This window comes from Anabrus simplex, chromosome 12, assembly GCF_040414725.1.
Source record: "Anabrus simplex isolate iqAnaSimp1 chromosome 12, ASM4041472v1, whole genome shotgun sequence".
Classification (NCBI taxonomy): Eukaryota; Metazoa; Arthropoda; class Insecta; order Orthoptera; family Tettigoniidae; genus Anabrus; species Anabrus simplex.
Genome location: NC_090276.1, coordinates 21,390,056 through 21,414,458, shown reverse-complemented (window position 1 = coordinate 21,414,458; position 24,403 = coordinate 21,390,056). Strand labels below are relative to the sequence as shown.

At 37.7% G+C, this 24,403-nt stretch overlaps 1 protein-coding gene across 1 annotated transcript in view; it reads left to right on the top strand.

Moving 5' to 3' along the window:
* The first annotated feature begins 19,204 nt into the window (after positions 1-19,204).
* Positions 19,205-24,403, top strand: part of LOC136884107 (A-type potassium channel modulatory protein KCNIP2-like) — a 195,869-nt gene continuing 190,670 nt past the window's right edge. Inside the window, exons 1-2 of the mRNA XM_068229791.1 lie at positions 19,205-19,301; positions 21,116-21,240. Of these exons, the coding sequence (XP_068085892.1) occupies positions 19,205-19,301; positions 21,116-21,240 (222 nt within the window). The remainder of the gene's footprint in view (positions 19,302-21,115; positions 21,241-24,403) is intronic.

Below are 24,403 nucleotides of genomic sequence, written 5' to 3'. Positions count from 1 at the left end.
CTATACTGTTCCTTTTGTTAATGTCGGCAAACACAATCACATATGAATAATTTTAAAAATAATTAAATGATTTATTTTGTAAAAATAATTTGATTGAAGATTACTAATTAGTACTCTTTGGTTATTTACAGATACCATTCTCTGTGTTACTTTTTCTAGCAAAGGTTGAGTACTCACAACTTGAAGTGACTATTTAACTATAGCTCTTTTTACGAAATACACCCGTTCGTTCATCACAAAAATGCAAGGAACAGTCCTTTACCTTTTTCAATCTGCCAAATTCCCTGTCACAGGAAAGATACCATCGCTTATACCGTAGGGGTGCAAATACGTCATGCAAACATACATTCCTACAGCACGATACGGTAAGGTTCAACTTCCTTTACCAATAACCATAGAGAAATGAAAACAACGAACGTTGTTCTGATGGGCTGCATATCCGTATGTGGCTGGAGGGCGTGACCCGTCTTAAGAAAATAATGGATTAGAAAGACCATTGAGAACCTTCCACAATAGATGCCAACACGTAACTCGTTTCTTTTGCTGATTAGCCTGGTTCTTTTTTGGAGCACCCATTCAATTGTATAACATAATACACAATTGTATATCTTAGAGACTGAATATATCGGGACGATGGCGAACAGAACCACTTCCTGGCTAACGTGGTTCACGCGGTCGTGGTGAATGCTTTGCACCGAAGTACAATTGCTAAACACCTTCCCCTGTTAGTGGGAATATAATGTAATGGATGCTACATATAGGTTGTATGGCACTGAATATGCATGATGTTTGATGCGAAATGGATTGCCATTCACCACCCAGGCTCCAAATTGATATTCAATCATTACCCTTCATTTGCGCTGTGCAGGAAACCTAGTGTTTATAAATTGATTTATGCCATTCATCGATTATGAACATTGTGAAAGCATTGTGCCGAGTACAAAATTCGACCTCGTGGCAATGTATTCATTTATCTCTTCGTTAGCATATTTTATTTCCAAATATTATCCTTTCCAGAGACTCCGTGGCTCAGGTGGCAGCGCGCCAGCCTCTCACCGCTGGGTTCCGTAGTTCAAATCCCGGTCACTCCATGTGAGATTTGTGCTGGACAAGGCAGAGGCGTGACAAGTTTTCTCCGGGTACCCCGGCTTTCCCTGTCATCTTTCATTCCAACAACACTCCCCACTATAATTTCATTTCATCCGTCAGTCATTAATCATTGCCCATTCATTCCTGACCGGTCAAACGACTGGAAACAGGCTGAGGATTTTCATTTTATCCTTTCTAATGCTCTAGATAAATGCATGGCTGAAGTCTGCTGTTATAAGATACCCGGTAAAATTAATCCATACCTAATATTAAAATAACGAAATTGCGTGAATACTTTTTCACCGTTATACTAAAAAGCAAAGTATCATGGAAGACGGGAGACCGAGCAAAGTATCATGGAGGACGGGAGACCGAGCACAGTTTATTAGGTTGTTCCGCTCTTAGTAGTCTCTCTCTCTCTCTCTCTCTCTCTCTCTCTCTCTCTCTCTCTCTCTCTCTCTCTCTCTCTGTAGTTATTATTCGCTACTTGTAAATTAAATAATACTGAACTGGCTATCTAACGTTTTTCTTCATCTCACCCGTATGTTTAGTAATGTGACTTTATAGTTGGCTCTGCTGATTGAAACTCTACATTCAGTAATGGATGTCCCTACTCTGCCTGCGGTGTTCTATCTAGTGGAAATTCTTTATCCTTATTGCTCTCTGTTGCAGCGAACCAAATGTCGAGTGAAGTACAAATTGGGGTCGAACATATGCGGCCTCCTCCGGGGATGAAGACAAGGGGAAGACGAATTGGCGGTCCAAGCGCAAGTTTAGAGAAGAACAAAAAATATATTTGGAGGAAATGATAAACTAGGCAAAAGAGAGAGCTGATAAGAACAAGGGACAGAGAAGAAAGAGAATAGAACGCCATTTTCTCATATTTGAGGAGTAAAATTTGCTCCTTTCCCTCGAGTTACAGGTCATATACGTAGTCATCGGTTCGTGAACTGAAGTGATGCATCGACAAAAATTTCCTTTGTCTACGTCCTGCGTTATAAATGAAAAAAGGTGAAAATTATCAATCAGGATAAAATTAATAATAATAATATGATTTTTATTCTGGTAAAGTTAGGGATGTACTCCCTTTCCTACATTTAACCGGTCATAACCTAGAACACTGTTAATAATAACTACCGATGACAATAATATGAAAACAATATCAACAATAACAACAGTAATAGCACTAATAAAAGTAATCAGACGTAAAAAAGTAAATCATTTCATTTATATAATACACATCGTATGTAGAATACATTAAAAATATATGAATAATGAGTACTATATATTCTACTTTAAGGACAGTTTCAAAAGTATATAAATTTCTACAATATACCGAGATATCGCCTTCAATTGACAGGTGAAGACAAGGATTAGTAATAAGAATAAGAAGATCTCAGAAAAGAAGAGGGATAATGATGAAGAGGAGGTAGGAGGAGATGTTTTCAGGTCATAACTTGATGATTCATGCATGTTTACCTAGTATTTTGACACAAGCATATTTAAAAGCTGAGCTGCAGGACATGCTTTTGACGTCCACTTTAAAGATATTCCATTGTCAGGCTGCGGTATCGGTGAATGATTTCGTGTAGATTGTTGTTCTCTGTACAGGAAGAAGATGCATGATCGGGTATGTTTTTTATGGTCTGTAGAGAGGAGTTTAATTTTTTAAATATATATTTGCACTCTAATGCAATTTGTTATATACAGTTTATGCTACTACAGTTAATACGTACGTGGACTGGCTCATACAGTGTAGGCAACACGGCGTACACTCATGTACTACGGTCAAGAACTTCTTGGCCTGCCGCTTACAGAGTAGGCAACACAGTGTACACCTATGTATGTACTACAGTCAATATATTCGTGGACTGGCGCTAACAGTTCAATCTTTTGACCTGTCTGTTCGCGTCTTTTTCCCGTCGTAGTGATCCGGGTGATTTCGTCTTGATCATCTCAAACGTTTCACTAGAGTCGGTTATTCGCAGTTACATAATTCTTCATTTGGGCTCAAATCAATTCTATGGCGTTAAAATGGCAATGGTATGGTGGAAGGCGAACAACTTTATGCCCACGCCTCCTGGCTATTTCATCCACCAAGTAAAACTGGGTACTAGTGGTTGTTTTGTATCACATGATGCATGAGATCCCCCTCCTCATCTCATCGCGAACCGAATATAATGCTCCTTCAACCGCTTAATCAACTCTTTATTTCTAGTCATCATTGTTGGAGCTTTGACAAGAATGACCGAGTGAACTGACAAAGACCACGAAAAGAACTGAGCACAATACAATACACAGCTGATAGCACGTGGTTATAGTAAACAACCTATCAACAACATTGGTGACCGCAACTAGGGCTAACGCGCTTTATCGGAGCGATCGGCTGCCTATAATTGGCTGTTTATTAATTCGCTTAGACTCCGCCAAAAGGCAGCGCTCAAATTTCAAGTCGAAACTCATAAGAACTGAACTATAGATGGCAAGTCAACGAACTTAATGACTCTACTACGTATGTATGATGTTTCTGACACGAGTAAATAAGTAAATAAATAATATGAAGGAGAACAATCATCAAAAGGGGCGGCAGGGCCAGGTTGGATAGTCGCGGGCTTCCCACCAAGGTGGAAGTGGTTCGAATCCCGGGCAAGGAATCTGGGATTTTTGAAATGAAACCTTGAGTCCCGGTAGTTCGAATTGCACGTAAAGTGGATGTCCCATGGCTATGATTACGATAACATACCTGTTTGCTTAAAATTTATCATGGTAAAGACTTTAATTCTCCAGATTTCTCGGTCTTGAAGTAATTGTTCAATTGAAAAAATAACACAGCTTTGAAAGAACACATATGCATGTGTGCTTTATAAGTAAAATCTGGAAAGACATTCTCAGTAAAATAATACAAATATCAGTAATCGATATTATAATGTTAAAATGATGTTTACTGAGTTGCTACGAGGGAAGGATCGCGTACCGTAGCTGACAACTTATATTCCAGAATTGCTTGATTTACACCCTGTCGCTTTCAGCCCTGAAGATGGCTTTCCATGGTTTGCCATTCTTAAACCAAACTAATGTTACTATCGATAGTTTCACAATCTTAACCTTTTTTTCGTGACAGTGTCTTTGGTCTGAATTTACGCTTAAAATGTTAGTAGAACGATTTATCTCCATTAAAACCATTTTTAGCTCTTTGTCTTTCTTTCCCAGAACGATTCCATATAATTAGATATAGGCTCTCATTAAACAACGATTGAAGGAAAATTCGTTTTCGCTGAAGCTTAATTCAATAGCTGATGATATTTGGGGAATAAATCCGGAGAGAGGTGTGGGGAGAGAAATGAAATGCTGTTAAGGATCATAGACTTTCTTGGGCGACAGATCCTGTCTCCAAGTGATTTTCTCTCCCTTTCGTTAACAAACCCTACCTCCTCGTTCATTAAAAGAAGCGATAGGGATAGGTATGGGATTAATTAGAATTTATTCAATCAACCCGTCGGAAGTTTTATTCACCACGCGGAAAGTAGAAATTGCAGGTAGTCATTGATAGATCCCCTCCTTAATGGAATTATCTCTGAATGAACAAAATGATAAAATGTTATGCAGTAATTAATTTTCTTATATTCTGGAATCTCCAAGCTTTTGCAACGTAACCAAACAAAGGGCATACGTTAACCTTAAATGCACAAAACTATTTGAGACATTTGAAGTCTCTCTCTCTCTCTCTCTCGCTCAGCCCTTCGATGCGCAAGGGTGTTGTGACATTTTACCTAGGCTTGTTGTTTTGAGTCAACAGTCTATAGACTGGTTTCATGTAGCTCTCCATGCCACCCTGTCCTGTGCTAACTTTTTTCATTTCTACGTGATATGACTTATTTATATCGGTGCGATTTAAGTTAAACTGTGAAAAGAAATAATTAAATACGTTGTCATCTGACAGTATTCTTGCGTAGGTCAAGACAAGGATAGAGAACTCGCATGGCGCAAGTGGACTGTAGGCCTATAACGTCGACAGAACCACCGTAAAAGATCTATTCAATGGAACCAGAGGAACTATTCCGAAAGGATTTGTAAAGGGGATGGGAGGAAATCATTATACATTGAAGAAACAACTTCACTATCATTAGCAGTCGTCATAAATCATTTGTACGGATGTCACAGCATTTGAAATTTCGCTAAGAACTTACGGCTCGAAACATTATTACAAAGACATGTAAATAACTTGTATATTATTATGCCTCTAATGGGAGGCACATTTCAATATCAGATTATTATTATTATTATTATTATTATTATTATTATTATTATTATTATTATTATTATCTCAACTGCTTTGTCTTCTTGCGGGACCACCAGGTTTTAATCTTTTCGGAGTGTGTTTTCTTCCATGCATCAGAATAGACATGCTTCGGTCGAGATGAGACTTTTTCTTGATGAACCTGTCTAAGTTTGTGTCTGAGTGGTGCTCGGAGTTGAATGTCTGTTTCTTTGATTTCACACTTTAAAATATCATTATCGATCTCCACCGACCAAGAAGGAATAGTTCTGAGACTCCTGAATAAAGATAACGAACGTATACAGATTCTTTCAGCTGGTAATTAGAAGAGGTGAGCGTAAAAAGTGATCCTTCTTTTCCGGATTAAGCTTGATATCTTTCCGGTGTGGGTGTACATTTTGAAGTTGCTGCAAAGTCTGTAAACACCATCTTTTTGAGACTGGAACCAAGAATTTTTAGGATAATCGTCCTTTCCTTAATTGCCAGTTTTATAAGCCGGCTATGCGTTCAAAGCGTTAAACAGTCTTCTGCATATAATGCTTCAAGTATATTTAGGGTTTGATGATATCAAATTTTTGCATTTCGAGAGATAGACGTTTGTATTTTGAGTTAGTGAGTCGGAAGGCTGTTTCAAACTTGGCACGTGTTAAGACGGCGAACGTCGCCATAAGACCTATCTGCGTCTGTGCGACGTAAAGCAAATAGCAACAAAAAAATAAAGACGGTGAGCATCTCATAATTGTTGGATTCAACCCATTCACCAAGGTATTTGAATCTTTCCGCTTTCAAGATTCTACCGTGGGTAGTCAGAAGATGTGTTGGAGCATGTATGATGCTAGAAATTAAGTGGGTTTTGCTGTATGACATTTTGAGTCCAATCTTAACCGTGAACTCATGCAAGAAATTGATTTGTTGAGTACCTAGTTCAGAAGATGAAGTAAGGAAAGTGAGGTCATCTGCAAAAGCAAGGCAATAAATACTAATACCATTACGAGTTCGTTCATGTGAACTCCATTAGGAATTCCTTTGAGATTGGAGAGCATGTCTCCATTCCCGGATGACCCCCTTGAGAGCACATTTGAAAAGTAAGGGTTGATAGTTCATCTCCTTGCCTAACTCCTGTTTGGATATGAAAGGCTTCAGATATTCCAGATCTGAATTTGACTTTGGACGATGTACCAGTGAACGTATTTTGGATGATCTGTCGGGTCTTGTTGTCTAGGCCAAATTCTTGGAGAACTTGGTAAAGGGTTATGCGGTCAGTCGAGTCATACGCCTTCTGGAACTCTGCAAAAGTGATGGCAAATGGCCTGGCTCTGAGTTTCACGTAGGCGATAGTCATTTTAGATTCTGGACCTGTTCTGCGTAGGATCTGGATTTTCGGAAGCCGACTTGGTATTCACTTACTTCTGAGTCAAGTTGTTCTACGACTCGAGAGGATTTTATAAAGTAACAGGAGGAAGAGAGGTGCCGCGGTAATTATTTACATCCAATTTATCACCTTTTATATGAAGGGGATGAATATGACCTGTGACCCATTTGGAGAGTATCTGAGTGATCTTCCAAATCTGTTGGATTTTGGAGGAAGGATTCTTGCGTATTGTCATCCAGTAATCGCCGGTATTCTGTGATCACTGAGTCCTCCACCTGGAGCTTTATTATTAGTTTTTTCACATCGTTATGCCCTTCTTAGGAGCTCGATTGAACCAGCTTAACTGATGTGTTGGCCTTTTTCTCCTCCCAAAACCTCTCCATATTCTCGCTGAGCTTCTTCCTTCGTTCTTCTGTGCAAGTAGTAGTGGCTCGGGTGTTGGGTCTGTCTTCAAACTGGTGATTGTCGATTTTGGTTCTGAATTTACATCTGCCCTCAATAGTGTCATTTGAGGTGTTGATTTCCTGGTGATCTGTTTCAATTTCACGAAGCCAGCTGTTTTTGCTTTTCTGAAAAATGTACTATTATTATTATTATTATTATTATTATTATTATTATTATTATTATTATTATTATTATTATTATTATTATTATTATTATTATTATTATTATAATATTGCTGTTCCTCCTGTTTCCTGTGAACACTGTTCTCGAAATAGAGTGTAACAATCACGGAGTTAGAGTCTTGACACTGCTCCCTGAGGAACCCCTTAGACAATGTGCTCCGATTTCTCCCACGGGGCGACAGGCTCGCTAATGGGTGGACCACGGCGTCGTGCAAGGAATTCGTTAGTGGCTTAATGTATCCTTCACCCCCCCCCCCCTTCCCTCACCCGTCTACTTGCAAGACCGTGATAACAAAACGTGTGTAACCTGTCTCGTGTGGGGTAACTTAAAGGAAAAAGAAGAGAGAATTGGACAACACCTCATCAAATGATAACTTACAAAACAACTATTAATGATAAAGTGAATGTTCACTTATCAAATCTGTATTATTCATTATGCCGAACTAAGGAGCGAGATTGAACTAACTTAGCTGATGTCATTGCCTCTGTCTTCTCCCAAAATCCCTTCATCTTCGCACTCTGGCTTTTCTTACGATCTTCTGAGCAGTTTTTGTTGGTCGTAGTGCTTGGATGATGTTTAAATCGGTGATTGTCGACTAATTTTCTGAACTCAGATCTGTCTAACACAGTAGCATCTGTGATGCCAATTTCCTGAAGATCTTTTCCTACTTCGAGCAGCTATCTTTTTCGAAACTGACTTTCAACCTATTAGGTCGTGTTACGTACATTTAGTTAGTGCGGAAGAGATGTTAAGTACAGAACAAAAATGGCCAACCAGCCACTAGTGGGATCAGAACCCACAACCTCCCGATTTCGCGTCGATTGCTCTACCAATTGAGCTGTGGTAGCCTAGGCCGTCTTTGTTCAGTTGGAAAGGATCTAAGCTACAGGTCTAGTACTACTACCATCACACTGTAGAGTGCGTTTAAGTTGCCCGGTGAGGGCCAAGTCAATAAATATTGAATTTTCACGACCGCATTGTAATCGAAACCGACTTTCAACCTATTATGTCGTGTTACGTACATTTAGGGCGTGCGGAAGAGATGTTAAGTACAGAACAAAAATGGCCAACCAGACACCAGTGGGATCCGAACCCACAACCTCCCGATTTCGCGTCGGTTGCTCTACCAAATGAGCAAGGTTTAGAACTCTTTTGGTCAATCTCTGATTACTCATTCTGAGAATATGTCCACAAAATTTCAAACATCTTTTCCTGGATGTGTCCGAGATTTTCTCCGAGTGTTGGTATAGGTCGTGAGATTTCCTTATCATCCAAATTTCCCCTGTACAGACTGGTCCACAAATTTTCCGTAAGAGTTTTCTTTCTTGATTTTCTACATATTTAATCAATGATCAGTGTTTCAGATGCATATAGTGCTTCTGGCTTGATTACAGTCTTATAATGTCTTAATTTTGCATTTCGGGATATAGATTTTTTATTGTATCTGCTCCAAGTGAATCTGTATTCTCTTTGTAGTTTAGAGACCCTTTCTTGGTTGCTTCACGATTGAGTCCTGAAGGTTGGATGGCTTCTACCGCGTATCTCTATTTAGACGCTTGGGATATTTTGCCATATTGGGTTTTCATTGGCTGTCCATCTAGGTACCGAAGATATCGTTCCATGTAGTGAGTTTTCTGATATGAGATCTGGAGTCCTGTTCTGGATGCAATTTCATGGAGTTTTCCAGTGGATGCAATTGCTTCCTGTCTGTTATTGAACAATACTGGTAAGTCATCAGCAAGGACCAAACCTGTAATCGTTATTATTATACATACATACATACATACATACATACATACATACATACATACATACATTATCATTATAGACTGTTATACCTTTCAGCGTTCAGTCTGCAAGCCTCTGTGAATTTACTAAACGTCGCCACAATCCTCGATTTGCAACTAGTGTTGTGGCCTCATTTTGTTATATACCTCTTATCTTTAAATCGTTAGAAACCGAGTCTAACCATCGTCGTCTTGGTCTACCTCTAATTATTATTATTATTATTATTATTATTATTATTATTATTATTATTATTATTATTATTATTATTATTATTATTATTATTATTATTATTATTATTACTATTATTATTATTATTATTATTATTATTATTATTATTATTATTATTATTATTATTACCGAGCAAGTTGGCCACGCGGTTTGAGTCGCGGAGTGGTGAGTTTGCATCCGGGTGACGGTGGGTCCGAATCCTACCATCGGCAGCTCTGAAGATGTATTTCCTTGATGGCTGATTTTGACACAAGAGGAATTCCGGTTTTGTACCTTAATTAAGGCCACAGGTGCTTCCTTCCCAGTCCTATCAGTTTCATATCATTGCGTTACTAAAAACATTCGATGTGTTAGTGAGACGTTAAACCAGTATCAATAAAAAGGCTGTTGAAACAAAAATGCTGTTTACAAGAGGGAGAGGAAAGCAACGGGAAACTACCTCACTCCTCATTTCCCTAGTATGCTTCTTCAGTGACACCTAGGCTATCAATTATAGCTGTTGGTGGAGTTGTAGAGCAGTGGCGGCTGGTGCAGAAAATCAGTTGTGTGCTGTAACCCATCCCCACTCCAAAAAATAAAAATATTTAGAAACATACGGGTATGCGGTTTTTAACAGGCTCTCCGCTGAGTTTTCCACACTGAACAAACACGCAAACAACCCCAACACATATACTCATTCCTCATAAAAATCTATAAAACTATATAATTAAACACACAATAACACCTGCAATGGCAAAATATTCACGAACTCAAACACTTGGTGTGAGCTCGCTAAAACAGAACTTTCCAATGTTACCAACATCACTGAAATAAAACCAGAAACGTCGTAATGCAAAATTACATGTTATGTTTTTATAGTGACATTTATAAACTAGACATTTTTAATTAAAGAAAATCACAATATCATGTCCTTATTTTGACAACATAAAAAGTACAATTTTGACAGTTCATCGATTTACAAATGTGGCTATGGAATAGGTAAGTTGGTAGTATTCTATCCTTTTTGGTATTAAAAGACCTGGCGCGAACAGCTCTATAGTATTTTGTTTTCCGGTTTGCTTTGAGCGATCCCCTCTTAAATACTACCGCTGAGTCAAGAGCTGCCACGTTCTCATATCGGTCGTAATGCAAGTGTGACTAGTACTAGTGCTGCCTCGCTGTGGTCGAACGAATAAGTGATGTCTTGGCTGTTGTTTCCACAGTCTATCGGAACACATTCTCTTTGTATCGGAAAAGTTCGGCACGCATGCGCAAAAGGCAAAGTTCCTGGTGTCTGGCTAAAAGCTCGCTGAGCTGTGATCGCACAGCACCCGGCGTGGAGCGCACCAGTAGTTACCTGGTTGTAAGGCGAGATTTGAATAATTTCCTATTCTTTGGCTGACTTCTTTTTCAATGCACTGTATTTGATTGTAGATAATATTTTTTAAACGAATTTATTTTCCCAATAGTGCTGCAGCACTTCAGCACATAAGGTACGGCCGCCTCTGCTGTAGAGGATCAAAGCAGCCTTTGGGCTGAATACCCAACATACATACAGGAGGGAGGCACGCATTTTCGAAGCTCATAAAAAGTATGGGGTTTAAAATTAAAAGATGTAATCATGTGGAACATACTGGTGTAACAATAAGATTTGACCAAATGTTTAGGACACTTTCCTCACACGTAGAAGAAGAAAATATGTTATAGAGATGTGGGTCCGGAAATCCATTATTTCCACGTTAGAACTTCTTCTTGACTCGTTATGCTCATCTAAGGAGCGCGTTTGAACTTCTTAGCACTTGTTTGTATTTCTTCTTCTCTTCCCAATATCTCTTCATTCACCCGCTGTGTCCTTTTTTACGTTGTTCAGTTCATCCTGTATTTAGTTGGGTGGATTTTAAAGAAAATTTAATTTTGCGAATTAAGGTTCTGAATTTCATTCTATCTTGAGTGATTTCCTCATTAATGCCAATTCCATTTAAGTTTTCACTGATTTACTTTACCCAGTTATTGTGAATGTTCAATCATAAAGCTAAAGGAGGAGGGTTAACGTCAAGAAGGGCATCCGGTCGCAAAAAATACTGCCAAAACCAAACAACAGCCAGAACACATCTTGAGGCAACCTTAGTTGTAATTTTGAGATCGACTACGGTAGATCTCACCTTAACCCTAAACTGATTAGCATGATGGACCAAACAGCTAACAAGGCTTCTACCCCAGGCCTTAGTAGATATACTAGGTTTTTTCGGTCATTTGATTCTGGGGGACCAAGAACATCATGCGGAATTGTGTCGGAGCTTCCCATATCTCTCCATGTTAGAACTAATTTTGCATCTTGCATCCGGGAGATAGTGGATTCGAATCCCACTGTTGGCAGCCCTGAAGATGGTTTTCCATGGTTTCATATTTTCACACCAGGCAACGCTGGGGCTGTACCTTAATTAAGGCCGCGACCGCTTCCTTCCAACTCTAAGGCCTTTCCTATCCCATCGTCATAAGACCTATAATACATTAATCATGAAAAACACACAGGAACAGAACGCAACAGCATACAACATGAAACTCCACTCAATACAACGGCAAGTTGATGCTTGCATCAATGCTTTCTTTTTTATTTCGTGTCGCTATTTGTAGCCGAGTTCAGCCCTTGTAAAGCAGACCCTCCGACGAGGGTGGGAGGTATATGCCATGTGTATATACAGTAACTGCGTGTTATTGTGGTGGAGGATAGTATTGTGTGGTGTGTGAGTTGTAGAGATGTTGGGGACAGCACACACACCCAGCCTCCGGGCCATTGGAATTAACCAATAACGGTTAAAACCCCCGACCCTGCCGGGAATCAAACCCGGGACACCGAAGGCCAGTACACTGACCATTCAGACAACGAGTCGGGCATGTATCAATGCTAACAGACATTTCATGGATTTTTCTGTAATTTGTTACTTATGTTTAAATTTCGATTACATTTTACCTGTCTTCTTAAGTAGCCTCCGGTATTCAGTTACTCGTGGGTGTTGGTCTAATGCTGTAATATTAGAAGCCTTCTATTTTACTAAAAATCTTGGCACACACTTACTGCTTACGTGTGTGGAGTTTAAAGTCATACCCACAACATATATTTCTTAATTATCAGTCATCAGCTTACCTCATTTCTTATCATTTTCTCTGACTGGTAATTTAATTCAAGATCTGTCACACTCTTAAATCCTAAAATAATATGATTAAAATTCAGTATCCAATAATTTGTGAGTATAGCTTTGTGGTTATCTTATTTTTAACTTCCATCTTCTCTGGGTAGAAAGTTTAGCAAAATTATTATAGCCCATTACAAATTAGTCATTTACAATTTATCTATTAAAGTTTACAAATATTTGAGAGCTGAGTTTCGTATTTATTATATTCTCTAATTGATATTTTACACAAAAAAAAATCTGACCATATTCTCAGATACTGAGTAAGTATAATTGTAAGTAAAATACTTACAATTAGTCGTCTTCTTCTTTTATGCCTTATTCCACTAAAGTGGGGTCTGATTTTCTGGTAACTCTCATCTAGTAACTTCGATCTTGTACTCTATTTTCATCAGTAATGGTACTCTTCTTGATGCAGGTTTTCCGTCGTAATTTAGGTCTGTCTCTCTGCTCTGTGCACCGCACAATTGTCTGGTCTTCCCTAAAGGTCACCAAACGATCACACTCAATTTTCCGTCAGTTTCTCGTAATTAGGAATTTTGTCTAGCCTGGTTACGCCATCGGAGCCATATAAAGTTTCTTTTCTTTATATCTTTCGAGTTTGTATCCCAGCACTCAGAAACATATACAGTGGCTGCACGGACAACCAGTTCGTAGATTTTGCTCTTCAGGTTAAGATGAACCTTGCTGTCGCATAGGACTCCAGAAGCTCTGTCCGCTACTTCGCCCAGCCATTGTTGATCCGACTAGCAATATCTCTGTTGATGTCTGCATTATCCTGTTTTACTGATCCAAGATATTTGAAGGTATTGGTTTTTGCTACCTTCTCATTCCCTGACGATCAAGATCACTCATGGAGGAATTCCAGTCTTGCTTATCTTGAGCCCGTTTTATTTCTAACACACCTCGTCAAGTGCTCAGCCTCTGGGATGTAGTGCCCCTAAGCTTTCACCCACAAGCACTACATCATCTGCAAACAGCATGCTTCCAACTCTTCTCCTTAAACAGTTATTTGTGAGCCCAGCTCCATTATCTTAATTTCTGACTCTTAATATCGTGATTATAGACACGGTATCTCCGGTTTCACGTACAATCCAAAGCACAAGGACGTGGCTTTTCGAAAAAAATTCCTACATGAGTTAACTGGGATTCAAACCGTAGCCACCGTAGTCAGAAGCCTGTGACATTGCCACTCGCCAGTTACGCCCTCATGTCTTATTGTGATGTGCAACCACACTATTATAGCGCACATGATTTTGATAACCAATTGGGCACTTAAAACCTATTTTTACAGAACTTTCAGGTTATTCTTGAACTCTGCAGTCATCTACTGTTATCATATTATTTACCCTTTATCTTACCGAAGGTCTAGAGGGAGTTTTATAGCCCCTAGTACTTATATTGCTCCGTGAGAATATCAGAGCCATATATCGTCCGCTACATGGTTTATGGTGCGATAAAGGTACATGTTGCACTAGGCCGTAAATTAAAGAAAGCCAACTCCACATACAATCTCCCATTCTGTCGATATCTTGGAGAGGCGAGAGTGGATCGGTTATCAGGCTCGATATTGGTGATGTATTATTCATGTCCGCTATTTTCCAACCCTCGCAACAAGGTCGAGTGTCATGTTAGAATCTACACTTCATGTATTTTAATAGATATGGAGATTTCTGTAGAGATGAATTTAGGACGATATCCATTCCCCTTTCAAGCAATCCTAGTTCTTAATACAAATTCGATTGGCAATGTTATTTGTTTTACTTCTAAGTATGCGACATCTAAATTGGAAACGACATAGAATATAGAATAAAATAGCAAATGCAGAGGCTGTACCTTATTTAAGGTCAAGGCAGCTTCCTTCACACTCCTAGATCTTTCCTATTCCATCGTCGCTTTAAGACCTACTTGTGTCGGTGTGGCGCAAAGCAAAATGTAAAGAATATGATGGAATGCTGTGGAATGCAATGGAATCCAGGAAGAATAAACTTGAACTGGCCTTCCAAGTAACAAGAAATCCCTTTCGAGGGGATCCAAACTTAAACCTTATGAAACAGTCATTAAACTAGAAGCACTACACGCAGCAAAAACACTAAACTTGAATTTCTAAGGCCAAATGGAGAAACTGAGCTAAAAGGAAGGAAAATTTTAAGAAAGATCATAGACCAAAATTTCAGAATAATAAGATAATATGCATCAAAAATGAAACACTCTAAAAGAAAATTGAAAAATCTCAGATACTATGCGAAGAAGAAGGATAAATGTTTACTGTTATCTTCTCAGAATGAACTATGATAGATTAACCAAACACATCTTTGCCTTCTTCCGTAACCGCAAAACAAAATCTAACTGGTTTAAAGAAACTGAAAAAGATCTAGTAGAATTAAAAATTACAGAAAATTCACTATTCAATCGAACAGTTAGACATTATCTCAGAAGACGAGAAGAAACGAAGATCAGAAGGAATGAAGAAATACTGGGCACTAAGAAAAGAACCACACAGAGAGAAATGATTCATTCAACGTGCCCCAAAGAGGGTTAAACGAAAGAAGAAGAAGAAGAAGGAGGAGGAGAAGAAGAAGAAGAAGAAGAAGACGAAAGAATACTGTAGAATACTCCCATTCCTCAGTTTCGGATCATGTGAAATTCTGGAAGGAATAATCATTTATTGCAATCCAAAATGTGTTTTGATGCATGCATTCTTTTTTCATTACTATATGTTACAATTAAACTTATTACACATTTCCTCCCAATTTCTAAATTATAGGTTTTAATTTATTTACCACCGGGTGAGTTGGCCGAGCGGTTAGGGGCGCGCGGCTCTGAGCTTGCATCCGGGAGATAGTGGGTTCGAATCCCACTGTCGGCAACCCTGAAGATGATTTTCCGTGGTCTCCAGTTTTCAAACCAGGCAAATTAAGGCCACGGCCGCTTCCTTCCCACTCCGAGACCTTTCCTATCTCATGGTCGCCATAAGACCTATCTGTGTCGGTGCTACGTAAAGCCACTAGCAAGAAAAACCTTTATTTATTTATTTATTTATTTATTTATTTATTTATTTATTTATTTATTTATTTATTTATTTATTTATTTATTTATTTATTTATTTATTTATTTATTTATTTATTTATTTATTTATTTATTTATTTATTTATTTATTTATTTATTTATTTATTTATTTATTTATTTATTTATTTATTTATTTATTTATTTATTTATTTATTTATTTATTTATTTATTTATTTATTTATTTATTTATTTATTTATTTATTTATTTATTTATTTATTTATTTATTTATTTATTTATTTATTTATTTATTTATTTATTTATTTATTTATTTATTTATTTATTTATTTATTTATTTATTTATTTATTTATTTATTTATTTATTTATTTATTTATTTATTTATTTATTTATTTATTTATTTATTTATTTATTTATTTATTTATTTATTTATTTATTTATTTATTTATTTATTTATTTATTTATTTATTTATTTATTTATTTATTTATTTATTTATTTATTTATTTATTTATTTATTTATTTATTTATTTATTTATTTATTTATTTATTTATTTATTTATTTATTTATTTATTTATTTATTTATTTATTTATCCTACAGTTGCAATCTATATCATGATTGAGCTGCATGAATTGGTGAATTAATGATTTCATGATTGAACGGTGTTCGTTGCATGTTATAAGTCTCATTACGTATTGACGGCTATCACCTTACAAGATAAAAATCTTTATTTATCCTCCTTTTCAGTTCAAAAGTGTCCATTTGTGTTAAATGGGACAGTGTCTAAGTAGACATGTTTCAGCTTATCTAAAAGCCATCTACGGTAGAAAACTCAAAATCTTACATGATGTATACTCTAAGAAATAAAACACTGAGAAAACTGTGTAAAATTAAAATGAGAATGATCACGATTGACACTTAAATGGCATTATGTTTATGTTGAGGTGAAATATTCTTTCGTCTAAACTCCTCTGGTTAAAGTAAAAACTTTATTAGTCCTTTTCAAATGGAAATCTATTTTTGAAGGTGCCGATATTCTGTTAATGGAGCAGCTGGAATCAATTGGTCATGCGATATCTGAGGATTTCACAATTATATTTTCATCAACACATGCCCCAATTGGTCAAATGAATGTCTCAATCGTCTGAAATAACGTACCTTTAAGCCCTAATCCCCCAGTACGGCAAACATCATTTGACTTGTTACCCTGCCATATGCCTTTGAATACAGCAATGTATCACATTTACATTTCTATGATTATTAAAGAATATTGTCACCACCCACAAGATCATTATATCGCGAAAGGGTGTTTCTTTTCATTAATTCCTGGACAGAAGAGCTGACAACGTTATAATTAAACTAATATTGTATGCTCGGGGTATGTGTTCCATAATACAATACAGCCGTCTCCATAGCAGCATATGCTGCTGGCCTATTGAATATGCATGAAAACAATGGAGCAAGACACGTGTTCTAAATTAATATTGTGTGATGCAAATTACACCACGTTTCATATGTCCGAGTATCACTGCCAAGGAAAAGGGTGTAATCAGTTTAATGCCTTCCTCTTAGTGATTAGTCCTTTAATATGAAAGTTTGCTTTAAGTGTATTGAACTATAATTTACTTTCATGTTTAAACATCCTTTTAGGTTTCAATTAAAGGTCTGTAGAAAGGATCATGTTGAACCCTTAAGCCACGGGTGTCAAATCTTGCCCGTGCTGATCCGCGGCTTCACCCGCATTGATTTCGTAATTTGATCAAAGTAATCGTTCCTTGCTACTGCACTAAGAGATTTTCTGAAAAATTCCTAAGGTATGAATTCTCACCAAAAAATTGAGTTTCATTTTCCGCAGCACCACTTTGCAAACCACGTTTGTGGTGTTGCCTTTTGGATCTAAGATGACCAGACTACCGGCAGAGCTAACTCCGGATCATGCGGCATAGAACAGTCCATGTGAAAAACAGCCCACTCTCAGGTCAAAAACAAGAAAATGCATGTTTATCTCTTTAAGAAGATTTCAAATACCAGTTTCCACGTCTTCAACATCTGCAGTTTTTGAGATACAAGTAACGCCATTAAAATAATTAAACCCCTTTTCCAGCACCCCCCGTCTTTAAATGGATTTTCCGAAAACAAAATAATACGTGTTCCTTTATTTTTAAAGTAGATTCCAAATACCAATTTTCATGTCTGAAACATCTTTATTTTTTAGATATAAGTATCCTCATAAAAGGTACTCTACGATCTTTTCATCTTTTATCACCCTCCTTTAAGGAGATTTTGGAAAGAAAAAATATGTTTTTCTTTATTTTTAAAGGAGATTCCAAACACCAAATTTGACACCTCGTAACTTGTAGGCCTTCGGGCTGAGCAGCGGTCACTTGGTAGGCCAAGGCCCTTCAAGGGCTGTAGTGACATGGTGTTTGGATTTGGATTTTTAATTTGTATTTCTCTTTTACCCCTTGCTAGTAGAGCAATACAGCAGTAGTCGTGATTTTTTTATAAACTAGTTCCTTAGAAAAGTATATCATTGGATGAGATCAAAAACCATTTATTTTCTTTAATTACGAAATTAATTTTTGAGTACTTACATAAGAGTCCCGACATTTAAAATTAGCATGTCAATGTTTCTTACTCTAATTTAACTGGGAAAAATTTGCGTGTTATTATAATTCTATGAGCAGAGAAAACTATTTTTGCGTATTGATCGCTGGTTCATATCCGGCCCGGAGGACCAACAACATGAATCACTTGTAGGATTCATGTGCCCTAGATGAAACATCAGGGGATAAAACAAACACTTTGATAAGCTAATGAACTGTAATGAAAACTTGAAAACATTGCGTACATGCTATTTACAATTTAAATATTTAGCTGTTGCTCTCATGGCTTCTCACACAATCCCAAGTAGTAGCAACACAATAACACTAAATGAAGCTACTGCCACCTATGGCACAAAAAATTCACAGAGTAAATGTTCATGAATTCAAACATATTTTTCTCAAGACATGGAGAAGTGCACTCCAGTACTTTTCGATGTCGTGGCCCCAGCTATTTTGATATCCATTTTTTTACGTTTTAACTGAGAGGCCATTCTCCCTTCTGAAAGTGATTAATTTCTTTCTAGCTCTCTTGCCAAACTGCTTGATAGAAAGTATCACATTTCACCATTCCTCTTCTTCTCTCGGTGCGAATATTACTAGAGGTCACTAATGTTATTATTTATTATTTATTATTTATTTATCGTATGACTAAACATTACAATTAGTCATGTCAAATTAAAAATACTTTAATAAATACCACACTAAGATATTTAAATTGGTGACATATTTTGTATTACCACCAGTTTCCATCAGGAAGCCGGTGAAGTTCCAATTATAGGGCCTCGTCTTGAAGTCCTGAATAATGTGGCGGATGATCTGCCTGTCAGCTCCACAGTCAAATTTTGTATTTTATCTCATTTATGAAGAGCATCTGTGCACTTGTTATGGTTGGTCCGTATTCTACAAGATGACACAAAATCCGTTAACATTTGACATTTTACACCATAATAAAGTAAACGAAATGACCAATAGATGGCGCTGGACAGCAACCCCACAGGTACAAATGGCCACACATGCTTGACATGACACAAGGTTTTATTGATACCAGCAACGAGTGCACAAACAGGTCAACAGATGGTGCTGGGCAGCAACACGTCACGGATGCCGTATTAGACCCGGGTACGGCATAAAAGGAGCTGTCGTGAGAGAGGGCGTCAGATACGCCTGCAATCGCGGCATGTCATGCTTGGCCTCCCCGATCCCCCGACCTCAATCCATGTGATTATTGGTTGTGAGGTTACCAGAAGTCGCAAGTCTACCACGATCGTCCGACCTCATTAGGGGTTCTAAAAGACAACATCCGACGGCAATTTCTCACAATACCTACGGATATGCTGTACAGTGCTGTTCACAACATTGTACCTCGACTACGGGTATTGTTGATGAACGACGGCCAACATATTGAGTATGTCTTTGCTAAACCTCGATTGTTATGCTAATTATTGCTCGTGAGTCGTATAAAGCACCATGTGTTGGTCACTCTGTGCACTTTATTTCTGAGTCAATAAAACCTCGTGTCTTTCCAGTCATGTGTGCCAGTTATTACCTATTTGCCTCCAGTATTCCGTGAAGCATTTCCTCGTCAAATATTAAAGGATTTTTGGGTCACTCTGTATTTTAGGCAGACCGAATTCTGCGAGGCTGTTCAAATGCAGGAGGTTTCCTCGTGATGCAGGGTAGAGTCTGACAGCTTGGAGGGCAGTCTTCTTGTCAGCTTTGCTTCCAGGAACGAACAAGTTTGATGTTCGTCATATGTAATTCCCTACCAGCGATCATTGGTGGATGGCTAGATACTAGCCGATGTCTTTGTAAATCCACTATGTCATTAGGTATCGGAAGCTGAGGCTTGTCTAAAATTTTCTTGTACTTCCGAAGAAGAACGTTCTTCCGCCGAAGGTCTGGAGGAGGTATATGACTCAAGATTGGTAACCAGAAGGTGGGTGTTTTTCTCATAGTTCCAATGATAATTTGCACTGTGCTGTTTAGGCACACCGGAGAACAATATTCTGCCCCTAAATAGATCAATCCAAGTGCAGAGATGCGCAGTGTGTCTGCGGAGGAGCCCCATGTATTGCCACATCACTCAGAACTTATGAAAACATACGACGTAGGTCAGTTTACTTCTTCTTCTTTTTCTACACGAAGGGGTCACTTAGGATCATGCGGAATCAACATTTGTTGAGCTTTCCTCCTTGCCCAATTGTTCTTCATGGATTGTTGTACTTTCTGTTCCTCCAACCAAGTACGTCGCGCTGGTTCCTGCTCGTCTTCTTCAAATCCTCTTGTGTGAAGAATTTTCCTTATTATATTCCTATTCTGCAGATTTGCTGATCCTAATTCAGTGAGGTCTTGCTCTAGTTGCTTATACCGTTTTGATCTCGTACGTTTGATTTGCAAAAATTTGTGTATTCTTTTATAATTAAGTCTGTATTTATTCATTCTTTTCAAATAACTTATAAATTGAATTTATCACAGTCTCATTGTATCAGTAAGTTTAGGTATTTTTGAGTTGGATTTGGGGTAATGTATTCCATTTTTAATTATTAGCCCTAAGATTTTTCTCATGATTTTTCCTACTTTAATCTCTAATTGTTCCTTTACATTTTTACGATGTAAATTGAGCGTTTCTAAAGCATGAAAATCTTCAAGTTTCATCACTGTTAAGTAATGACGAATTTTACTGTTCCAGGAGAAGCATTTTTTTTCTTATAAACATTCTTTATTTTTGAAAAGCATTTTCCATTTTCTGAATTCTTGAAGCCACTGATTTGTTTTTATTTCCATTTTCAGTGATATCTCATTATATGTTGCGTGGAGAATCTCATGGGCTGAAATTGATATGAAATGTGGGCTTTTTTTCCTTTCTTGGGGAGAAACATTTTTCAGACTGAACACTCCATTTCTTAACTCTTCTCCGTCTATGTTTGTTTCAGAGGAGGAGTTAGACGAATTCAATATCCACGTGACGAGACACCGGCCCGAGGAGCTGGCTAAGTTGACCAAGACGACAAAGTTTACCAGGAAAGAGATTCAGCTGATCTACCGCGGCTTCAAACAGGTGAGCATGACAACTAGACTCCGTAATTGTAAGCAGTAATATGTTAGAATGCAAACTGATATGGTTATTAGGGAATGTCGATTAGCACGTTTTTCCACTATGTAAGAAGAGTAACATAAATTGTAGGGGTTTTGATGGGCCGTACCCCTATATGCAAGACCCATAACATAACTGTTCTACAGGTAGACTATATTTGTTACCCGCTTCAATAAGTTTGCATTCTAACCTATTATTGCCTAAAAATCCATACGCTAAAGATAACCATTAATATATTAATTATTTTCCGGCTAAGGTGATTATCTATCTATCGTACTTAAATTTCGTTCACCTGGAAATAAATCGACTTACATAGTATTTAGATACCAGGGTGCATCAGAAGAGATGATAAACGAAACTGTGCAACGTGCTCATTCAACGGGGCTGTGTTGGGCTCATGGCTGCAAGAATTGACGTACGATAGGCATTGTCAGAATAATGTACCTAATCGATACGCGACAGTGTTACCAGCTCACTTTTTCTTTGTCCCCGCGGATCAGTCAAAATGTCCCTACTACAACTTAAAAGTCCCTACCAAACTAAAAAATGTCCGTAAGTAATAGTATTATTATTATTAATAATAATATTATTGACTTTACGACCCACTTGCTTCTTTTACGGTTTTCGGAGGAGAAGCCGAGGTGCCGCAATTTAGTCCCGCAGGAGTTACTTTACGTACCAGTAAATCTACCGACACGAGACTGACGCATTTCAGCACCTTCAAATACCACCGGGTGGAGCCAGAATCGAACTTGCCAGTTTGGAGACTGTTATTATTATTATTATTATTATTATTATTATTATTATTATTATTATTATTAATGTCGTGTTTTCGTGAATCACAGAGGTGAAAGAAGGTGTGGGCTGGAATGCGTCTATCTACGAAAGTCAAAGATTTATTTAAAACTTTTAAATAAAGGTTATATTTCTTTTCAGACGTTAAATTTCAACAAAACTCTTCACTTGGTGAAAGAACAAAGTTTCAGGTACATAGCAATTTTGATACAAAAATTAAAAAACCCAGGATTGGTGATTTCCAAATTTTGAGCTTCAAACTCCTAATTTACAAGTGTCCGAAGTCACTAATGTTGCGTTTAGTTAGATAGATAAGGAGAGATATCTCCCATAACACAATTGTCAAGAGCACTTTGCTCCAACGGTTACAAATACGGCCTTCCAAAGGCCCCACTCAATAGTACACAGAAAACTATTACATAATCACAAAAGAGCTTACATGCTGTACAAATCCTGCCAAGGAGACCGCGCTCCCAAACCCTAACAACCTTTAACTTTTCCTAGAGCGTCTTTGCTTGAAACAATTACACCTTTAGGCCTCTCTAGGCACAACCTGCAATTTACAATACCATACGAATTTTAGTTGTCACAGGGGTATCTAGTACCCATTCTACTGGACCTTCGTGAAAAGCAACAGCTTAAGTTACTGCCCAAACTCAAAAAAAAGTATGGAGGCGTACACTTGCACTCCTAGAAATAAAGATTAAAAACCTAATTGGGCTTGCAGCCTGACGATGCAGAGGCTAATCCCACACTACTGAGGTGACTAGAAGAACAAGTTAAGTTAATTTATGATTTACAGGAGAAAAGCAGTTACAAAATCGTAGTCACCTCAATATAAATTTAAGGGGAATTCGAGAGGGTAACGCACTCCCTATCCCCGATTTACAGTTCAAGTCTTTAGGACTTATATGAAATTTTACATTTTAGAAAGTTGACGCTTACATAGTTAAAGATTGGAACCTTCCCCTCGAGTTCAGCTTGTCGAGATAACTACTGAGATAGAAAACTGATGGCAATTACCTGGGCTGATGTTCTGCCTGCCAAAGAATGAGGACCCCGTCTCCTCTCTTAACACACACTCAGTAATTCGGCGATCAATAAGACAAGTTAACTCGAAAAGTTGTCAGCCTTGATACTCGAGAGGAAGCTTCGAGAAGGCTCTGGACTGAAACCGGACACACCCTCTACTTTTTATTGGCGGATAAAATAGGTAGGCTACAAGAAACGTTTGATTAGCAGAAAAAAATACAGAGAATTTGTGATTGGCCAGACTTCAAATATGGCGAGATGAGAATGAAGTGTTGCAAACCTTGAAGTATCAAAAATAATGAAAGTCAATCCAGTTGAGAAAACCTATAACCACAAAACGTCTTTAAATTTCTAGTTATTTCACTTTGCACCAGAGTTCTTTCATGGTGACATCTATGGCGAAAATTCCAAATTTCTTGAATGTTTTTGTTGCAACCAGTGATACACCAAAGCAAAACAACGAAATCCAGTCAGTTTAGGGAACTTTAAAATAATATATTACTCTGTCATTTAGTAGTGACATCTTATGATCAATGTCCCAACTACATGCACTAGCTGTTTCAAGTTTTGTATGATAGATAACTTCCTTCAAGGCGCTTCTTTTAAATGCGCGGGGTGGAGGTGTACCTCCCGGTACAATTATTATTATTATTATTAGTAGTAGTAGTAGTAGTAGTAGTAGTATTCAAACGTGAAAGTACCCTTCTTTTGGTTTATTGCCCGCTTCACTATTTCCCGTTTCTGGCTTTCCCTCTCAATTAATTTGAGTTCACCTCGTTATTTGCTTCCCATTTGCGGCAAACGAAAAAAAAAACACCTGTTGTCTTTGACGTACTGAGATTGTACTTAAAAACTACTGAAATGTAAACTCCTTGACCTGGGGCCTGTTCCGCGAACGAACTTCGCAACTTTGCACTTTGCACTTTTCAGTTCAGATTTTGTTCCACCATCACTTTTCAGATTTAGCTTGCAAATTGAAAAGTGAAAAGTTAGGAATCCTGTCACTTTTTAAGCCTGTACAGAAATGCTAAGTGCAAAGAAATGAAGTGATAATTTTTCAGAAATCTTGCAAAGAGAATAATCCCTTTTCATCTGTCAATTGACAAGTATGTACACGAGTTTCTCGGCGTAGAATTTGGTTCAGTGATATAAACACGTTACGACGAGAGCTTTTGTTAGCATCAAGTGAGGACAGTGATGAATCCAATAGGAGAATGTACAAAGACAGGCTTAATTTTCATAACCCTACTTCGACAGAATTTCGCGAGTAATTTCCTTTTGCCCCAAAACAGGCTGACTG